At 35.8% G+C, this 20291-nt stretch overlaps 2 protein-coding genes across 8 annotated transcripts in view; both read right to left on the reverse strand.

Moving 5' to 3' along the window:
* TBK1 (TANK binding kinase 1) overlaps positions 1 to 7853 on the reverse strand; it is a 51138-nt gene extending 43285 nt beyond the window's left edge. For both annotated transcript variants that reach the window (XM_087723495.1, XM_087723494.1), the window contains exons 1-3: positions 7709 to 7853; positions 785 to 893; positions 351 to 491 (exon numbers count right to left, since the gene is read on the reverse strand). In XM_087723495.1, coding sequence (XP_087579621.1) covers positions 351 to 491; positions 785 to 871 — 228 coding nt within the window. In that variant the 5' untranslated portion in view covers positions 872 to 893; positions 7709 to 7853. The remainder of the gene's footprint in view (positions 1 to 350; positions 492 to 784; positions 894 to 7708) is intronic.
* Positions 7854 to 12759: 4906 nt separating this feature from the next.
* The window catches only part of XPOT (exportin for tRNA), a 34227-nt gene continuing 26695 nt past the window's right edge, over positions 12760 to 20291 (reverse strand). For all 6 annotated transcript variants that reach the window (XM_087723501.1, XM_087723499.1, XM_087723500.1 and 3 more), the window contains 6 exons: positions 18885 to 19001; positions 18599 to 18714; positions 17895 to 17942; positions 15065 to 15136; positions 14466 to 14522; positions 12760 to 13559 (listed from right to left, as the gene is read on the reverse strand). In XM_087723501.1, the coding sequence (XP_087579627.1) occupies positions 13533 to 13559; positions 14466 to 14522; positions 15065 to 15136; positions 17895 to 17942; positions 18599 to 18714; positions 18885 to 19001 (437 nt within the window). In that variant the 3' untranslated portion in view covers positions 12760 to 13532. The remainder of the gene's footprint in view (positions 13560 to 14465; positions 14523 to 15064; positions 15137 to 17894; positions 17943 to 18598; positions 18715 to 18884; positions 19002 to 20291) is intronic.

Genomic DNA, 20291 nt, shown 5'->3' on the forward strand with positions numbered 1-20291 from the left:
ATAAATAACTGGGTGGGATTCTGATGTAACTTCCAGAGTTGGAAGTTATGTGTCAACATGCCTGCTTTATTAAATTGGAACTTTAAGCATAGTTTTGCCTTCGATTCTGAATTGATTCTACATGGTATTTGGAACGCTGACAGTATGTGCACATTTTCTAATATCTTTCTTGTGGGCATTCCAAAAGAGGAAGCAGGGAGATTAAATTCATTACCATTATTATATTTCAACATGTCCTTATTAATCTCAGAATAAAATTAAGAAAGTGGCATATATTGAAATGTAAATACCAATATAATGTAAAAACATGAATTGCTCCTCAGTAAAATATATCATTACATAATAATTACCTCCTCTTCTATGGCAAATAATTTGACGATGTTCTTATGATTTAGTTTCTTTAACACTTCAAATTCCCTCATCTGAACATCCACAGGACGAAGGAAGCTGAAGTTATTAAATACTTTGACAGCATACAAGTCTCCAGTTTTCTGTAAGAAACATTAGGTTCGTTTAGAAAAAGCCCAGAATCGTTAAAATTATCATCTCTGAAAAATGGATGTTCCTGTACATTTAAATTGTAATGTTAATGACATTTTTAAAAACATTTCATGGAAGATTTTTCTGACAAAAGCTACAGTATCTCTGTTATTAAGACACATCTGCCTTACATCTAGTAAGTAAAGTGATAAATGCCATTCAACATGAGAAATTAAGAAAATATTCTTTGTTGAGCCTAGATTAAAAAAAAATTCAGCTAGCAGAATTCTATTTTTATACAAACCTTGTGTCGTCCACGAAAAACATTTGCAGTAGCTCCTTGTCCCAGGATGTCTGATAGAAGCCACAGATAATTTGATGTGCTCTGCATATTTGCTCCCAAATAGTAAAATCTTATTGGGATTGGAAAACAAAACATAACTTCATGAATTAAGTTGCCAATATGTCCAAGACAATGTATGAACTATTCTTATTTTAGATCTATAGCAAATATTCCTGTAAGATAATTTTAAGTGACTTCAGAAATAGCTTTTCTCCTGTTCATAGAAAAATACAAATACTTAATAATTCTAGCTTAAACCAATTGCTGTAAGGGTATTTACCTTTTTTTATTAAAAACTGAAGAATAAAAAGCATAAACACCTTATTTTCTAAATAGCATGCCACTAGGACCAGATACTGTATATCTCAACACACACTCATATTTAAAGTATTTAGCCATCATAAAATTCCCCTGAACTGAGATTGACTCCTGCTCATGACATGTTTCCTTTGCAACAATACAAATGACTGCTTTGTCATTGCTTTTTTTCAGGATGTCTTTCAGCATATAGTTTACAACCATAGTTTCTGTAGTAAGGTAGCAGAAATAACCCAGAAGGCATGTACAGAAAAATTAATAAACACGCAGCCAGGAGCCATAGCCAGAGAAAGCCACACACGTAGCCAGGAAAAGGTTACACTCAGTCACAAAAGAAACATGAGATAATAGGATTAGGAAATTGGGGAAAAAAACCCAAATCTAGCAATGACCAGTCAGAATAACACAAACACAAAATCATCATGACTATTTACATAGAGCAGACACCTTGGTATAAGTGCCCAAACAGGAAAATACCCTCCTCGTATCTTATGATAGGATTAGCCCAAGGACAAGACACCGGACGGACAAAATCCGAAGACAAGAGAATCAAGATCAGAACAATCATCCGGAATAAAAGAACTTTATAAAATCCGAATTTACACAATAGCCTGAAGCAAGAAAAACTATATAAAAGGGGAAACCAAATTCTATATGTGGTGTTGCAGACCCGGGAACGACAGAGCTGTGTCTCATCCTTCCCGTTCTTTCTTTCCTCAATAAAAACTCATAACTTCCAGGCAGCTGTCTTCACGAAACTTTCTTTTAGCATCAGTGGTGACTCCTGGCTAGGAATGGACCAGAAACCTTTGCCTTCCAACATTTCTTTCTCCCATTCAAATACTAACCTGATCTAAACTTGCTTATTTTTCTCAAGATCACTTTCTCAAGGTGCTGCAAACTGCTGTTACCAAAAATTTATGCCTTTATGAAGTTAACATAAACATGCTTTTTTCAAACAGGAGTAATTACCAATGCTATACAGTAATCTGCATCTGCTGACCTCTACTTAATTAATTAAACATCTTAATACAGTTATGGGTTAAAATTGTTATTAACAACAATTTTAAACTTGAATTAAAGATAGTAAAAACAGATATATCATTTTTCCATGTCTTCAATCTATGTAAATATAATTACAACCTACCTACTTACCTACACGCACACACATTGTAATTATATTGTATAAATGCTGCTTTAAAAAGGCAAGAAACACAACTTTATCCATATCAGTAAAGAAATTGTGTTCTTTGCAGAACTTCTAGTATTCTCAAATTTATTAAGATGGATGTATATTATGCAGGTGCATTAAATTGATTATTATTATTTTTTTGCACAATCTTAAGATTTTTCATTTGAGGCCTGATAGACTAGAGAAAGGAGAACTACTTGTCTGTGTTACTTTTTGTTTGAAAACTTACACTGCAATTTGTTTTGGCAAAGTTCCGTGCCAAGGAGTTCATAAAAATAGTCTCACGAATTATATTGCTTGTTTTCTAAAATCAATACTCTACCAAAAATTAGTTTGTAACTGAGTGCTATATTTTTATTGCTTTATAATTCTTAAGAAATGTTATGAATAAAGAAAATTACAAGATAAAGGACTCCCACTGGAAAAATACTTCTTTCTGATTTATATTAAAGAACCACATTAACAATAAAGTTACATTCACACTATGGTTATTTAGATAGGCAACAAAGCAGACAAAGTGATGATGTGTAGCCGATGTATCATCACTTGTTCCATGTTATCTACTAAGGGTAGGTTGGGACTGAATTTTAGTTGTTAAAAAAACTTGGCTTCTTTCCTAAGAAAGTTTTCTCTCTCTTCCAATTAACATTCAATGTGATAACTGTATTCAAAGCACTATAATTACATCCATTAAATTCAATGAAAAGTCCTGTTTTCTTTTCACTGAATTGAATATTCCTCTATCCACATACACACAAAAGTAGTTTAGACTAGTGGTTTTCAACTTCTAGTTCGCGTACCTCTGGGGGTCCACAATGTCAACATAGGAGGTCTGCAAAGGTTTGAAGAAATATTATGATTGAAACCTTGAGTTAAGTCTTGGAGATCCATGGCCATAAAACATATTTAAAGGGGGAGGGGTGAAGAAAAGGTTGAGAACCATTGGTTTAGATAGAAACACATTCCTATGTATATATTTACTTATTTAATTTCTACACCACCCATATTACCTAAGTGACTTTGGGCAGTTCACAACAATCTTATCAGTTTCTGAGCAAATTGATTTTTTCCAAAGCAGGTTTCACAACACACTTTTTAGTAAAAAGAAGCACAGAAATTTGTGAAACAATAAAAACGAGATCCTTTACATATTTCTGAGCAGTATTTCTTTATTTTGGTGTTGTCATAATTTGAAAGAGATATCTCCTAGTCTGAATTGAATCCAGAAACAGCATTCACAATAAGGACAAGACAGCCAATTTGGCTACATTTTGGCAATATGTTGCAAGCATAACCAGTTTATACCAGGTATGCTCCTGCTATTCTATGCAAGGTATGAATTATAATCTAGAGGATACCTTGCAAGTCAACAAGCTATTGACCATATACTACAAATTAAAAGTATTAGTATACTGAAACACATTCAATAAATCAAGCAGTTTTAACAGAAAGAAAAAAAAGCATGGACATTGTGAATGGTGATAAAACACGGAAACTTCTGGAGGAGGAATAAAAGTAACAAAATTATTTAGGATCTGTATGGAAGTGAGTGTTATTTTTCAATTAAAGAATGAAACTGAAAGTGTTACCCTAATGACAAAGAAAAAAAAATGAAGAAAAGTCATTCAACATGAGAATGTTCAAAATAATAAAGTTGAAGTGTTGATAATATACCTGGAGAATCAGTAAAATATGGGTGTGCCAATTGTTTAATGTGTCAAGACTCCACCTGTGCTTAACCACTGGGAAAATGCTATCACTTTTCTATATAAAGAAAAAAAGAAAGTTGGCTTTGGAAAATATTTGGAAGAATTATTTTTTAATATTGAAAATACATGAGAAGTGATAATGAGCAAAATTGGGAAATGTAGTGTAACTTTATGCTATCTTGCACAAATGTTTTTGCTCTTCAGCATCTGTATGAATATGAGAAATAGTTTATTATGTGCATCTTGATTTAGAGAAGCATAGAATAAATTGAATACATCCAAATTATGTAATGTTTTGTGCATAAATGGAATTTGATTGGTTGTTGAATGCAATGCAGTAAAAGCAGATTATGACAGTAATGGCAGTGATTTATTAAATTTGTATGCTACACATTCCTAACTGTTAAAAGCAGTATAAATAGGAAGGCATGCATAATAATAAATGGAGTGCTTAGAAAATCATTCAACACTAAGCAGGAAACACAACAAGGAAGTCTGAAATCCACTAAATTGCTTAATATTAACAGATACAAAATGTTCTATAATAACCTGTCATGTGTTGCTTAGGGATCACCTTTGCATGCTGATAATGCCATGCTGTTGTTTGAGAAAAGTGAACATACACAGTAAATATTAGTGGAAGGATGTAAAGATGAAAATTAGTATATAAAATACTAACATGTTTACTTTATTCAATCAAACTTAGAGACCACTTTATACTCACAATACAGTTGTTTTTTGATAATGAAAACTGAGTGGCTGATTGCAAACACAAATTATGTAAAACTAGAGGGAATTCTGGTAGCATTTGGTAGAATGGATGGAGAAAGTTTAAGATACACTATATTGCCACAAGTATTCGCTCACAACTTATGTGGATGGGTGAGTGAATACTTTTAGCGATATAGTGTATGTAGGTATCAGGTCTTTTAGATTCTATTGTGAGACATGAGCATTTAAAGACACAAAAATAGTTGCATACAAAAACATGCTTTTCACTTTGTTATACAAAAGCACAAATAGAGCATGTCAGATAAAAAAATGTAAGTTTAATGTAGTAGGAGGAGATACCTGTTACTGAATGTAAAAGTGAGCGAGCAGTAGGAAGAAAGCAATATGGTCTGTGAAGGCTTGAAGAAATGTTATAATTTAAATCTTGAGTTCAGTCTTGGTGGTCAGTGGCCACAATAGGTATTAAAAGGAAGTCTGTGGTGAAGAAAACGATGAATGTGGAATGAATGTAAAAGTCAGCGAGTAGTAGGAAGAAAGCAATATGAAATGGTTTGATCCAGTGGTTATCAATCTGTGGTCCATGGACCCTGGTGGGCTGTGATGTCATCACAGAGCGTCTGTGAAGGCTTGAAGAAATGTTATAATTTAAATCTTGAGTTAAGTCTTGGTGGTCAGCGGCCACAATAGGTATTAAAAGGGAGTCTGTGGTGAAGAAAACGTTGAGAATCACTCAAGAGAAAGTTGAAAATGGTTTGGTCCATTCAAAAAAATGAATGAGAACAAAATTGTGAAACAATTATGATGTATGAAAGAATATGCTATGAAGATTGAGAAGTTTGGAACCAGATGGAGTTGATGGGAACTTCACACAGAGAAATGAAAAGGTAAAAAACTAAGAGCAGCATGTGGACACGGTGAATACAAGGATAGTCTTCAAAGATCGCAAAATATAGAAAGTAATGAATGGTTGTTGGTATATCCTAATTTTATTTCTTTTTTCCTTCTCTTCTTTCCTGACTTAAATTGAAACCAGGCATTAAACAAAGACTACCTGTACCACAAACTGCTAAGTTTACAATCCATCTAGCACAGGGGTCTCCAACCATTCTGGCTTTGCAGACCAATGGGGGGGGATGGTTCTGCATAAGCAACAGGTGCACACTTGCGCACACAGCACCATTTACAAAAGTGGTAGGTGTGAGTGCCCGCCACTTGCAAGCACCCACCATTCATGCAAATGGAACTGGGACCCCTGATCTAGTGCCATCCCAGAGAGATTTACTTAGCAGCTATCCTGGGGGAGCAAGGACATATCTAATTTTAATAATATTTTCTAATGGCGAACCTGTGGCACGTGTGCCGGAAGTGGCATGCAGAGCCATCTCTCTGGGCATGCCAGCCGTTGCCCATGAAGACCAGCTGGAACCTAGAAGACCAATGGGCAACGCTGGCATGTCTGGAGAGATGGTTCTGCATGCCACTTCCAGCACACGTGCCACAGGTTCGCCATTATGGCTATATAGTGTATATATCTTCTAAAAATGCAATCTGTGTCTATTATTATGCCTAAATCCATATGTATTAAAGGCAAGTTACACAACAAATTGATAATTTTAGAAAATTAAAGAGTTATTACAAACTGTCCTCAAACTTATAGCCATAGCAGCATCTCTATAGTCATGTAATTGCCATTTGTGAGCTTCATAACTAGCTTCCAAGAGGCAAAGTCAATAGACTTACTAGCAGCAAGTTGCAAGTTGCAGACATGTAATGTCATGCTTAACAATTTTGGGCGATTTGTTTAATGACTCACACAGAAACCAACACTAAGTTCAACATGGTTGAACATGGTCATATGTTGTTTCACTTAACGACCCCATTGCTCAGCAGAGTTGCCACTTCCAATTGTGGTTTGTTAAGTGAAGACGGAAGAAGTAAGGCAAGAACTTATTTCCCCCAAGATTGTGAATGTGAGAAAGAACATTGACAATAAGAGAACCAGGCTGTAGACGAGTGTAAGCAAGGAGATATTTCACTCACACATAATTGCATATGTTTAAGCGCATGCTTAAATTTGCAACTGATATATATTCGTTTATATGCAATTCATCCCTTACCTTAAATAAGAGCCACTGAATTTTCTTTGTTATACAATATCATGCTTGTAAATAAGACAATATGAATCGTCCATTACAACGGTAAAAGCACGAAAGCTGCTTCTTACAGACAGGAGGTTTCATTATATTATGCATGTGAGCACCAGGATATGAGATGCAAGAGTAAAAATACAGATGTGTAAGACTCAGAACAAGAGGCGTGATCACCTATTGATATTGACGGGCGAGTACTATATTGTGTACAACTCTGGACAACCAAGTCAATCGTAGGTAGGAACCCCAAGCTAGGTGAATGGAAACTCAGTGGTCTCCAACCTTGGCAACTTTTAAGACTTGTGGACTTCAACTCCCAGAGTTCCTCAGCCAGCAAAGCTGAAGTCCACAGGTCTTAAAGTTGCCAAGTTTGGAGACCACTGCACGGGTTGAGGCCACCAGGCACAAAGCGACGGAACCGCTTTGGAGTCACCGAGAAATCAGCTCCGTTGCTCAGGACAGACAGGCACAAGCTCGAGTTAGTTCCGCAGAGGAGGTTAGTTTTGTTTCCCTGGAAAGCTTCGTCATGATGCGCAGCGCCGTCAGAATAGGAGTCCCTGGAAGTGCCGGAGCCCCGTTTCCTCCAAAGCCTCAGCAATTTCGCCTCCGAGAGAAATCCTGATCCACCCCCAAGAGCAGCTGAGGCGCGGTGCCGGACTTCCCCACCTGAGGCCTACCGAGCTGCCTCCCTTCCCCTCCCCGCCTTCCCCTCCTTCCCCAGAGATTTGTCGCTCAGTTCTGGCTAAGCTCCGCGAAGCGTTTTCGGCCCTTTGCTCGGCTTTACCTTTACGCCGCCCTGACGGTCCAAGAGAAGGCGCGCGGCTTTACCTCCTCCGGTTCCTTCAGCCAAGCAGCCCCCCGCGGTCGGCGGCCTCCTCCCCTGCCCCGAAGCCCGCTCTGCTCTCCCTCGCCGCCCAGCTTCCCTTTCGTTTCCGGCTTCCTGGCCACGTAGGAGGCGGAGCGGAGCAGACCGAGGCTTTGGTCTCCAACCTTGGCAACTTTAAGACCTGTGGACTTCAACTCCCAGAGTTCCTCAGGCAGCCTTGCTGGCTGAGGAACTCTGGGAGTTGAAGTCCACAAGTCTTAAAGTTGCCAAGGTTGGAGACCACTGCTCTAAAGGGATGCTGGGAATCGTAGTTCTGTAAAGCGCTCAAATGCAACGTCCATGTAAACTTTCCTGGAAGAAAGTACTGAATCAATGAAATCGTTAACCCGTCCTATTATTTTCCTGGGATTTCACTCTCACGCTAGATCACTTCTATTTAAATATCATGACTTGTCTAAAGCAGTGGTCTCCAACCTTGGCAACTTTAAGACCTGTGGACTTCAACTCCCAGAGTTCCTCAGCCAGCTTTGCAGGTCTTAAAGTTGCCAAGGTTGGAGACCACCTTCACAGCCTTCCCGCTGGCATCGTCCACTCTGTACCCGGCGGTCGGTGGGAATTGCGACGCTCACGTTTCTACAAGTTTGCAGCTTTTATTTGTATTGAAGCAGACACAGAAAATGGGGTGGGTGGTTGGAGGTGGATATGTTCACAAACGCAAATCTTAATACTAAAAAAAAATATTTTTCTTTAGATAGGATATTGAGGATCACATAAATATACCAAAGAAAACAATAACACAAATTTATAATAGTTCGTTTTCTTCGTTTAATCCTGTCCAAAGACTACTTGGATCAGTTCCTGGAGTTTCCTTGTCGTGATTTCAGAAGTGATTTGCCATTGTCTAACCCTAAGGCTGGAAAAAAAAAGAGGGGCTAAAATCACCCAGTTGGTTTAAGGCACCAAGTAAGTAAAATCTTTATTTCAGTCAAAGACCAGCAATAGACATTAGTTTTTACACTATATTAAAAAATACTAACATTAAAATATAATTAAAAAGATTTGACATTAAAAGTGGATAATAACATAATGGTCCAAAGATTGATAAAGGTATTTCCAGATAATTGGTACAAGATGGTACTATACTTCTGCAGCCAATTTTTTTCTTATGGACATTGTAGCAGCTTAAGGCAAAACTAGACCACACGGCCGGTTTATAGCCCAACTGACTCTCCAGTTGTGTGTGTAGTTTTATATATTGGGCAGGCTTTTGTTGGAAGTTATCACCCAGCCCTCTCCTAGAAAAATGAAATATCCTGGGAAATATTGAAAAGGTGGAATATATTTCCCTGGATAAGAAATGGGGAAATATGTTTTTAGGCAGGAAACAGACTCACTCTTAATAGCCCCACCTTTGTTAATGGGCCATTTAAAAAGCCTGGGGCAGTCTATTCTACGCAACAAAGACCCATCCCCTTCAGTTCCAGGGTGATGGGATTAAGGCATAATAGTATTAGCCCTTTACCCCACTCACCACATGGCATCTAGAAACTCAAACATGGACTCAAAACACAGCCTAGAGAGTTGCCCCTGCATGGTCCCATAGGAGTCTGACAACCAATCAGAGTACATTTCTACACAGGAACAGGAAACAGAGAGGTGGGGCCGGACAGAGTATAAAAAGCCCACAGGGGAGGGGCAATTCCACTCAGACAATTCCCCCACTTGAAGAGCTAGTAGAAAGGAACTCTAAAACCCAAACTCTGACTGTGACTCACAAATGATGCTGCCCAATTGCCCAGTAAAGCAGAATATGTTGCACTGGTGGCCTCATGAGTAGAAGTCCCAGGGCTCATTGTGTATAATTTTAAAATACTAAATAGCTTGGATTACACACTGATTAAACTCAATTTGGCCTCACTAAAATAAGAGCTAGGGCAGGAACCATCCCTTGGAAATGGGCAGCCTGTAGTTATTTAAAAGACAAAAACATGGCTGTGAAGAGTTTTGGGACTTCTGCTTGCTTGTAACTTGTCTGGAAGCTCACAGAAAATGATATCAAATGTCTGAAAATAATTGGCATAGAAAATTGGATACTGTAAATTTCTTTCCAAAACTTTTGCCCTGGCTGTTAGACCTTCATGGTTGAAAGCTCTCTGGGAGCCACTGAAGGATTTTTTTTCCTGCTGCCTCACTCAATGCCTCTCCCTTTGCATCAGAAAAAAATTAAATCTCCCTGATCTGACCAATTTTAATCTTTTGCCAAGAATGTATGTGTCCCACTCGCCTGTTAAAAAGAAAAGAGTAGGGATTGTAGGAAGTTAGCACCCAGCCCTCTCCTAGAAAAATGAAATATCCTGGGAAATATTGAAAAGGAAAAATATATTTCCCTGTATCAGAAATGGGGAAACATGTTACTACAATAGTAGTAACTGTGAGAGGGATATTGGAATCCTAGCGGACAGCCATTTAAATAGGAGCCAGCCATGTGCAGCAGCTGCCAAAAAAGTCAACACAGTTCTATGCTGCATAAACAGGGATAGAATCAAGATCACGTGAAGTGTTAATACCACTTTATAAGGCCACACTTGGAATACGGCATTCAGTTTTGGTCACCACGATGTAGAAAAGATGTGGAGACTCTAGAGAGTGCAGAGAAGAGCAACAAAGATGATTAGGGGACGGGAGGCTAAATCATATGAAGAATGGTTGCAGGAACTAGGTATGTCTAGTTTAATGAAAAGAAGGACTAGGAGAGACATGTTAGCAGTGTTCCAATATCTCAGGGGTTGCCGCAAAGAAGAGGGAGTCAAACTATTCTCCAAAGCACCTGAGGGTAGAACAAGAAGCAATGGGTGGAAACTAATCAAGGAGAGAAGCAACTTAGAATTGAGGAGAAATTTCCTGATAGTTAGAACAATTAATCAGTGGAACAGCTTGCCTCCAGAAGTTGTAAATGCAGCAACACTGGAAGTCTTTAAGAAGATGTTGGATAGCCATTTGTCTGAAATGGTATAGGGTTTCCTGCCTAGACAGGGTGTTGGACCAGAAGACCTCCAAACTCCCTTCCAATTCTGCTATTGTATGTTTTTAGGAAGGAAACAGACTCATTCTTAATAGTCTGCACCTTTGTTAAAGGGCCATTAAAAAAGCATGGGGCAGTCTATTCTACATAACAAAGACCCATCCCCTTCAACTCCAGTGTGATGGGATTAAAGCATGATAGTATTAGCCCTTTACCTCACTCACCACAGGGCATCTAGAAACTCAAACTTAGACTCAAAACATAGCTTAGAAAGTTGCCCCTGCATGGCCCCATGGGAGTCTGACAACCAATCAGAATACATCTCTTACACAGGAACAGGAAACAGAGGTGGGGCCCAAAAGAGTATTAAAAAACCCAGCAAGCCCTTTCTTCTTTCTCTTCTTCACCCAACATCTTGAAGCATGACCTTTTCTGTTCAAGGACTCCAGCCATGTGATCCTGTCTACCATTAAACCATCTTTCCAAGCAGCCTCCTTGTTTCCAGTGTCTTTTTCCCCACTTGGAGCTGAACCCAGAAGGACACTTCTTCCAACATTTTCACACAGGATGGTATTTCATTTCCCCCCCCGGCCTTGATGTTGTAAGAATTGTTTTAACGTCAGTCCTTTCTGCAGTCTTAGCTGGAACAACCTATGGTCATTTGTAGATCATCCAATTCCCAGCAGCACAGTGTCATGATTGAGCTGATGATTTCATATTACCATGCATGTAGTATGCAATCCATGCATAGTATGAGAACTAAGATGTTGACAGACATACATTAAAAAGTGCAGTGATTTAGTGCAATCAATGTAATAAGGTAGCTAACTAGAGGTAGTCCTTGATTTACAGTGAGGAACATGGGCCAGTGCTGGAGTCTGAGGAAGGATTCTGCACTGGTGGCAGAGGGGGCCAGGGCCATCTGGGAGTTATGTGCTGCCTCTGAAGCCTCCAGAATCGGACAGCAGTGAGGCAGAGGAACAGGCTCCTTTTCCCAGTGCGCGCATGTGCAAGAACAGTTAAAACGGAAATGATGACTTGGGAGTAAGGTTTGGAGGTGATTTGCCCCTCCCATAGGACCTAAAGGAGGAGCAAATGCACATTTGCAGGAAGCAACTTGGTTCATGCTGGTCAGTTTACCTTCTGAAAATACGTTTTGACTCTTTGCTTCGTGTGGCCTTGCAAGCTAATTGCCAATTAAGTCTTTGGCAACGTTTTCAAAGAAGGTGGGTGCTTATCAGCCTTATCCCGAAGGACTTTGGCAGCTTTAGTCCTTCAGGCAATATTAATAATCTTCTGGGTCATTTCACTGCAGTAGTGCAACAACTAACACAACTGTCTTTACAATTAAAAGAACTTTTCAATGGTTTTTACAATGACTGGTTATCCAACTGTAGTATTGTGCTTTATCTGCAGTAAACACAATGCAGCAATGGCTTCAGGGAAACATCTAGCTGGAAATCATAATCCTTTGAAAATAAAAGTATTATTTTTAGTTATAGGAATATCAAAACAGAATAAAGCTTTTGTTAAAAATGTCACAAGTAGTGGAAGGGCTCAGAAAACAGATTATTTAATAGAACTTCTTGCCCATAAAAGAAAAAAATCATGGAGTGAATCATAAAATCAAAAAATCATAGGTGAAAACCTAATTATACTGAGTAAAATGCTAGGACAAGGTGCCGGATGAAAGGTCTCATAGCTTTCTGTAGTTATATGTTGGACTAGAATGTTAAGGAGATGACCAGAACTTTGCTTTAGCAGAGCCCCATCATCTCTTCTTTGAAAGCATCCTTAGGATCCTGCTCTGAAAAGCAACTAGGATGGTAAAGAGACATTGAGTAAAAAAAGGCAAGAGAATATGTTAACAATCCATTCTAAAAGTCCAGGGAACTCTGGAATGTGCGGTTCCTCCTTTAGATCGTTCCCTAATAGACTGGGCCCAGGGAAAAAAAATTAAACAATATGGAATTCTCAAAACAGAAAGTATGACACATAACTAGAAGAAAATTTTATTGAGTATTGTAAATATAGCTGTATGCACCCAAGATAAATTGTGTCCTTCATTAATTTGTTTACAGAGCTTCTAAAATAAATATAAAAATTCTGTTCAGATACCAGTTTTTGAAAAAAGTTAAACAACAATTCTATTTAGTACACAAACAGCTGACTTAATGGCCAATATATAAAAATAATTTAAGACAATTTAACAATTTCATTGAATAATGTTTATTTATTTGTATAAAAAGGTAGTGCCACATATATTTCTTATCAATCTAATTAATAACGGTTTTGATTTCTGTTTAGTCCATTCAAAGAAAAATCTATCTACAAATAGAGTTTCTTTTATTTTATTCCACAATACATGAACAAATGAATCTTGCTTCTAATATGCACATATTTATTTTAAAATGTACATAATTTATAACCATTTCTATGTAATTTGGAATTTATATACACTGTTTAATTTTAAAATGAAAAAGCCTTTCATTTTTGCTTTTTTAATTACAACTTATAGTTATCCAATGTACTGTTTGAAACAGGTAATCAGGCACCTTAGGTTATCTTTATGCCTTTATGTGCATCAACCAGCAAAGTATAGGCAATTCTCCTGTATTATGTAAAAAGGCTAATACACATCCGATTTATGCAGAGATAAACTAAAAAAAAAAATTTGAATGGCACAGAAGTTAGCATTCCTATAAATTAATATTTGGAGTTCCTGATTAAGGAAGACAAGCAGAAATTCCAGTAGATTCCTCAAGGTTTTGCTCTTTGAAAGAATACCTGTTTAAGAAAATATATCATGAGTTAAAAAAAACCTGAAAAAAATCAAATAGAAAGGGGCTGTACTAATGACAGAAGCAAATTTAGAACACTACATCAAATTTCTTAGATATAATGGAAGGCAGTAAGTTGGCACAGAGCATCCAACTTTGGCAGGATATAGTATTTCAATCTATCGATTCATAACACCAAAAACTAATAATCTTCATATATAACCTTAAAAACACGTTTATCCTTCCAAGAAAGTGTTGCAGTATTTTGGTATTATACATTTAATTATGGACTTAATATAATGCACTATGAACAAATACATTTGTAAATGGTAATAATCAGTAATTTCTTAAATACCATTTAGAACTAAAATATGATGTGCATTTAATTGTGTTAGATAAAATTTAAATAATAACCTAATTGTACAATTGTCTAATTGTACAAGACCGATTTAAAACTCTTCCTTAGATTTATTAAAACCAAGATAGACAAAAAGAAATTCCAGTTCAGATGTTGAGGACATAGTGAGTGAAATTGACTTCTATTATTCATCTATCCTTAATCTACTAAAATTGGCTCCCTTGTAAGTCTAATATCAACATAAAATTTTGTAAGTCGAAAACCTGTCAATGAGTTTTCTTTATAAACAATTCTTTTGAAATTCTCTGTAGGAATTTCACATACGTTGAAGTAAGAAACCTCCAGTCTCACACAGCCCTAAATATTTTGTGTATTCGAATGTCTACAAAGAAGCATCTATATGTTCTTCAGATACAGGTTTATGTGATTTGGATCCTTCCTTGCTAACCTGCTGAACACCATACAGTATTCACCATACAGTTCATGTGCTATTTTTCATTTTTACAAGTGTTCAAGACTCTTGAAAGTCAAAATGTAAGTATGAATTTAACCTACCTTTAAGTAGTTTTTAAAAACTTTAGCATCAGGCTGCTGAAGTGCTTGACAGAACTCCTATATGAAAAACATATTTCAAGAATTCTAAATTAGAAAAATATATACTTGAAAATTATCCAATCTGTTGCAATCTTACCTTTTTCAAGAAGAACCAGGATTGATTAGATGCTGCTGCTTGCTATGGCAGTACACCTCTAATACTAAATGCAAAATATAACCAATTCTCAGTAATCCAATTGGTACAAATAGCAGATAAGAACACACTATCCATATTTACACCAATTAGTTCAATAAGAGGCGGCAGAGGGCAAAAATCTGAATAAAAGTCATAATCACTATCAAATAGTGCTGCATGAATTTTAGGGTATTTATTACAAGTTTTCATGTAATTTCATTTTCTATTTGGATAGTTAGTATTGGGTTCTTAAAAACTCAGATTAATACATTGTTCCAAAGATCAGAAACCTTGTAATCACTTGAGCTGATACTTCTCAAATGAAAAACTCTGTAACACTTAGAACATTTTAAAACTAGATCAGCTTCAGAATATGTCTATCTACTGCCAAAGCCACATGCACTGGATTTAAAAAAAATCTAACCTGTATTATTTCAGGGGCTACTTGCAAGGAAGGGAGATATTCCTGTTGCAAATACTGGATACATTCAAGCCCCTAGAAAAGAGTGACAGTGATTAGATATTGTATTATTTCAAATCTCCTCAATTTTACTTCATTACACCATGTTGACAAGATTATAAATTAAGTCTCTAAAAAAACTCCAGGTCCAGAGACGGTCTTACAAACCAATATTTTAAATTCTTCGAAGATGAACTTCTTCAGCCACTAAACGATACAATGAATGATATTACAGGAAGGAAGAATACCTCAAACCTGGAAAGTAGCCAATATTGCATTGCTACCGAAGGAAGGTAAAGATGTTGCAAAGATAAAGAATTATAGAGTAATCTCATTATTAAACAATGACTATAAACTTTTTGCTGCAGTTTTGGCAGAAAGATTAAAGAAGGTTTTTATAGGCATATATATTCATGAAGATCAGCCTGGCTTTCTGCCAGAAAGACAGTTAAGGGACAATGTGAGGACTGTTTTGAATATCATTGAATATTTACAATATTGTAATAAAAAGACAGATAGCTTTAATATTCCCCCAGAAGGCCTTTGACAATCTAAATTGGGCTTTTATGTTTAAAGTCCTGGAAGAAATGAACTTTGGAGAGAATTTTATTTATGGGGTTAAAGCGATTTATACCTCCTAGCAAGCAAAAATTGTTACTATTGGTGACTTAACCAATTTAGGTGAAGTTCAAAAGGGTATGAGACCAGGATGTACCCTGTTTCCCTTGTTGTTTATTTTGGTGTTGAATAGAGATATTAGACAATACGAGTAAATAACAGGCATGAGTATCAAGAAGGAGGTATATAAATTGAGGGCATTTGCTGATGATTTGGTTATATTCCTGCAAGACCCAAAAAATAATACATAATATTTGATGAGAAAACTAAATGATATATTTGAAACCAAATGAGTTTGGAGTTTTACTGGGTTTTAAAATAAACAGAAAACAACAATACTTATCAAGAATATGATCTCTCAGGAATGTGATATATTGACCAGAAAGTCTGGTTTTAGGATTGAGAAAAAGGTGAAATATTTGAGGTCATATTGACAAATACAAACACAAAACTGTTTCAAAATAACTATGTGCTTCTTTGGAATGATCTCAAAAATGATTTATTAAGATGGGATAAAATGCATTTATCACTATTGGGTAGAATTTCTGTAAGATGAATGTCTTACCAAAGATGCTCTTTCTGTTTCACATGTTACCAATACTTGCAATTGATACTCCATTTAAACAATGGCAGATGGACATTTCTAAGTTTATGTGGCAAGGGAAAAAACCAAGAATTAGATATAAACTATTGCAAGATGTTAAGGAAAGAGGGGGGTTGGGTTTACCAGGTTTAAAACTGTATTTTGACTAAAAGTGGGTGGATCTCCAGAATAAGGGGCTGTTTGATCTAGAAGGTCATGAATTAAGATTTGGATGACACAGTTATTTATGATAGGACAAGGTTAAAGTAAATGTTGATTTCAACAATCATTTTGCTAGACATGCCATTCTAAGAGTTTTGAATAAATATAAAACAAGGGTTCCTCCCCACCCCAAAGATGCCTCTTTAAGTGTCCTCCCAGGAAGCCTTTTTTAGAAAAGAAATGGTGATGAAGTCGAACTGGTGAACATGATAAAATAATATCTTTCAATTCTGGTGATCCTACCCTCAAGTCTAAGGAAGAGCTAGAATCAGAAGGACATGTCTGCCACTGGTTTACATATTTACAACTGAAATATTTAAATAAGACAAAAATAATTATGGGTTTGACTTTATTAAAAATGAATTGGAAATTTCACTGTATGGTAGTGATGAATGTATTATTGCTAAGGTCTATAAAATGTTATTGAATGCGAATTTGGAAAGTGAATATGTATATTATTATATAGTTCAGTGGGCAAGGAACTTTCAATATAATATAATGCTTGAACAATGGGAGAATATATGGATGAAAGTTTTAAAATTTACACTAAATTATAATTTAAAAGGAAATTTCTTTAAAATGATGTACCATTGGTATATAACAACAGACAAGTTATCAAGAATATATAAAGGTATTTCAAATGAATGTTGGCTATGTAAATGTAAAAAAGGAAGTTTTTATCATTAATGGTAGACGTGATAAAACAAGGAAATATTGGAGTAGGATTCATATTCTAATACAGAAAATTCTTAAAGTGAATATAAATATAAAATCAAAAACTTTTCTTTAGTATAATGGAAAAAGACTTACTGTCAGGTGCTCCTTCATTTAATAATCAAGAAATAACTAACTGCCTTTGTGCTTTAAAACCTCAAAAAACAATATTTATATACCAATGATGGCAAACCTTTTTCTTATGGCATGCCACAATTGTGTGCGTGTGCACTATTGCGCACGCACGCGTGCCTACACCAAATCAATCCTCCCCGCCCACTTGTGCATGCGACCTCCCCCCTTACACATGTACGTACAACCCCTCCCCAGTCTCTGGAGGCTTTCCTCCCTTTTCCCTTTTTCCTGCCCTATTTTTCCTACTATTTGCTTTTGTATTCTTGTATTTTAAATTATAAACTAATAAAAATGGAAATGGAAAAAGATTATATATTAATAATGCCAATCAAGACTGAACACTACAAAAACAAATGAAAAGACATTTCAGTCACTTTTAATAATTGTGAAAGATTGGAAATGTCTGATGGTGCTATTGTCAGAACAAAATAAAATTAACGGAGAGCAAACTGTCAAAATAAATAATCCAAAATTCCCGAGTAAGACAAGTTTCAAATAAACTATTATTTTCAGGATTCTTACCCTTTTGAGATGAATTGTTTTTAATGTCACTGCACATTCTGATAAAGCCTATTAAAATAAAACAAAGGGATTTCAATTCAAATATTTGAATATTATAGTGTAAATGTTTGTAATTTATGTTTTAGGGGACTAGTACAAATTATGTGAAAAATGATGTGTTCTACTTTAAAAAATCTAAGCTATTAAACAACCTTATATGTGTTTCTATGGCAGCCATCTGTTTCATCTATTCAGATGGAAATTCTACCATCAGATTATAAAATCTTCCAGATAAAGGGCTGTCTAGGTCTTTGGAGCCATGCTTTGAGGTGGAAATTTAATTTCTATGAATCAGGAATATCATTTTAACATAAAGCCCAATGTTTTTTGAGCAGGGTTTAGTCTACAAAGAAACCCTGGTGAGATCTGGATCCCAAACTTGGCAGTTTGAAATTCAGCAGAAGTCCTTAAGAGTATTTTAATGCTACTAATAGCAGTAGTTGTGAATATACTTCATACACAAAAAATATGGAAACCTAGAATACTTTGAGATAACTCTTTAAGCTTTTGCATTTGGGCAGAATTCAGAGGTCATGAAAATTGACCGCCATATATTCTGGGCAACAAATGTTATTCAAGATTCCTAGTTTTCATTTAACTCCAGGTAAATTACCAATAGACACATTCAGCAACTTGTCAATAAAATCAGTTGATAGAATACCTACCAATACTGTCTGTGCATCTGCTAAGTCAAATGTTTGTTTCAAAGGTGCTAAGAAACAAGCAGGAACAATATGTTTATAGACAAAGTCAGCAAAACCCACAGGTCCATCTTTGCCTCCTAAAAAAATATGAGTGTTCTTATCAATTCGTTCATCAACTATTTAGTAAATAGGCATGCAATAGTGCATTATACTAATCTTCTATCAGCATATTTCAAACACGCTGATTTGAAAGCACATAGTAAACATGCATTCAGTTTAAACCACTAAAATATGAATGGAGGCTTACCCCAAAGTTCCACCAATTTTGAAAGAATAATAAAGCACGTTTTCTGAGCAATAGGATCAGGATAGTCAACTGCTCCTTGGATGATTGTAAACAGTACACGCTCTACATTCTCTGCACCTAGAATCAAGAGAAACAGTATAATTTAGTAGTATGTAATTAATTCTTCTGAATCATAAAAAATATTTATAAAGACAGATGTTTTCTACATATAAATGGATGCCAAATTTCCCTCCTTCAACAACATACAAAAATAAATTTAAGAACTGCATCTATATTATTAAATAGTTCAGTTCAATACTGTTCTAAATTATTCACTGTATCATCTAGGACTTGCTTCTCTTTTAATGTTAATCATATTGTGCTTCCAGAATTACAAATCCTAATTTTCAGCCTTATTCAAATAATAAACTTACATTTTGGGATAATTCTGTTTTGAAAACTGCAGATAAATCTCTTTTATATAAATAGTTATAGGTCATAAAGTACAAATAATATTAAACTGCGGGTGTGCAGAGGCTCAGTGGTTAAGACACTGAGCAACATACAATGGTGTGAGGCCCCATCCTTACCCCGGCTCCTGCCCACTTAGCAGTTTTTTTTTAAAAAAACTTTTTTTAATTTTTTTTTTAAATATACATCAATATCAATACATGAACAGTGAGGCATCTGGGTATCATTTCTTTGAATACAAGTAGTAGTGATAATATTAATATTATTTGTTATTTAAGTCATACATATATAATTGTAAATGTTATTATACACATTTCTGTTAAAATATAGGCCTTATTTAATTGTTCAACATTTTAATCCCCCATTCTAATAACAATAGCAATATCATTAAGACATATAGTGTCACCATCTTTCACCATCTAATATTTTATCTAACTTTACTTTTAATATATTATATAAAATATGCATATTATTATTCCCCCTATTTCTTGTATTTGCCTCTATTCTAGCTCCTGATAATGCCAATCTTGTGTTACAAAACATTTCCTCTATCCATCATTTCCTGCCTATTTTAATGTCTCAATTCTTATTCAATTTTTTACTTGCCTCCCAAATTCCTCCCCTGGGTCTTCTTCTCTACCTACATCTTTCCTGTTTAACTTTAGTATTTCTTCCATGTCTACTATCTTTCGCTACCAAGCCTCCAGAGGATCTGCCCAATTTTCCATTTTCTTTTCAAAAATATCTTTCTATTTATCCAAAATCATTTTTTGGCCTTTTAGCATATACTTTCCCTGAATTGCTTCACTAATTTTTATTACTTTTTCCTTCTTATCTTCTTATTTTGTTTGCTGATTTGTCCATTCTTTCTTTCCCCTGGTCTCCCTATTATCTCCTCTATTTCCTGGGCTTTTTGATCATTATCCCCTGTGAAGCACTTTCTAGCTCCCCATTTAT

The sequence above is a fragment of the Thamnophis sirtalis genome, unplaced genomic scaffold (assembly GCF_051295495.1).
Source record: "Thamnophis sirtalis isolate CommonGarterSnake01/CBP01778 unplaced genomic scaffold, rThaSir2_p1.2 scaffold_9, whole genome shotgun sequence".
Classification (NCBI taxonomy): Eukaryota; Metazoa; Chordata; class Lepidosauria; order Squamata; family Natricidae; genus Thamnophis; species Thamnophis sirtalis.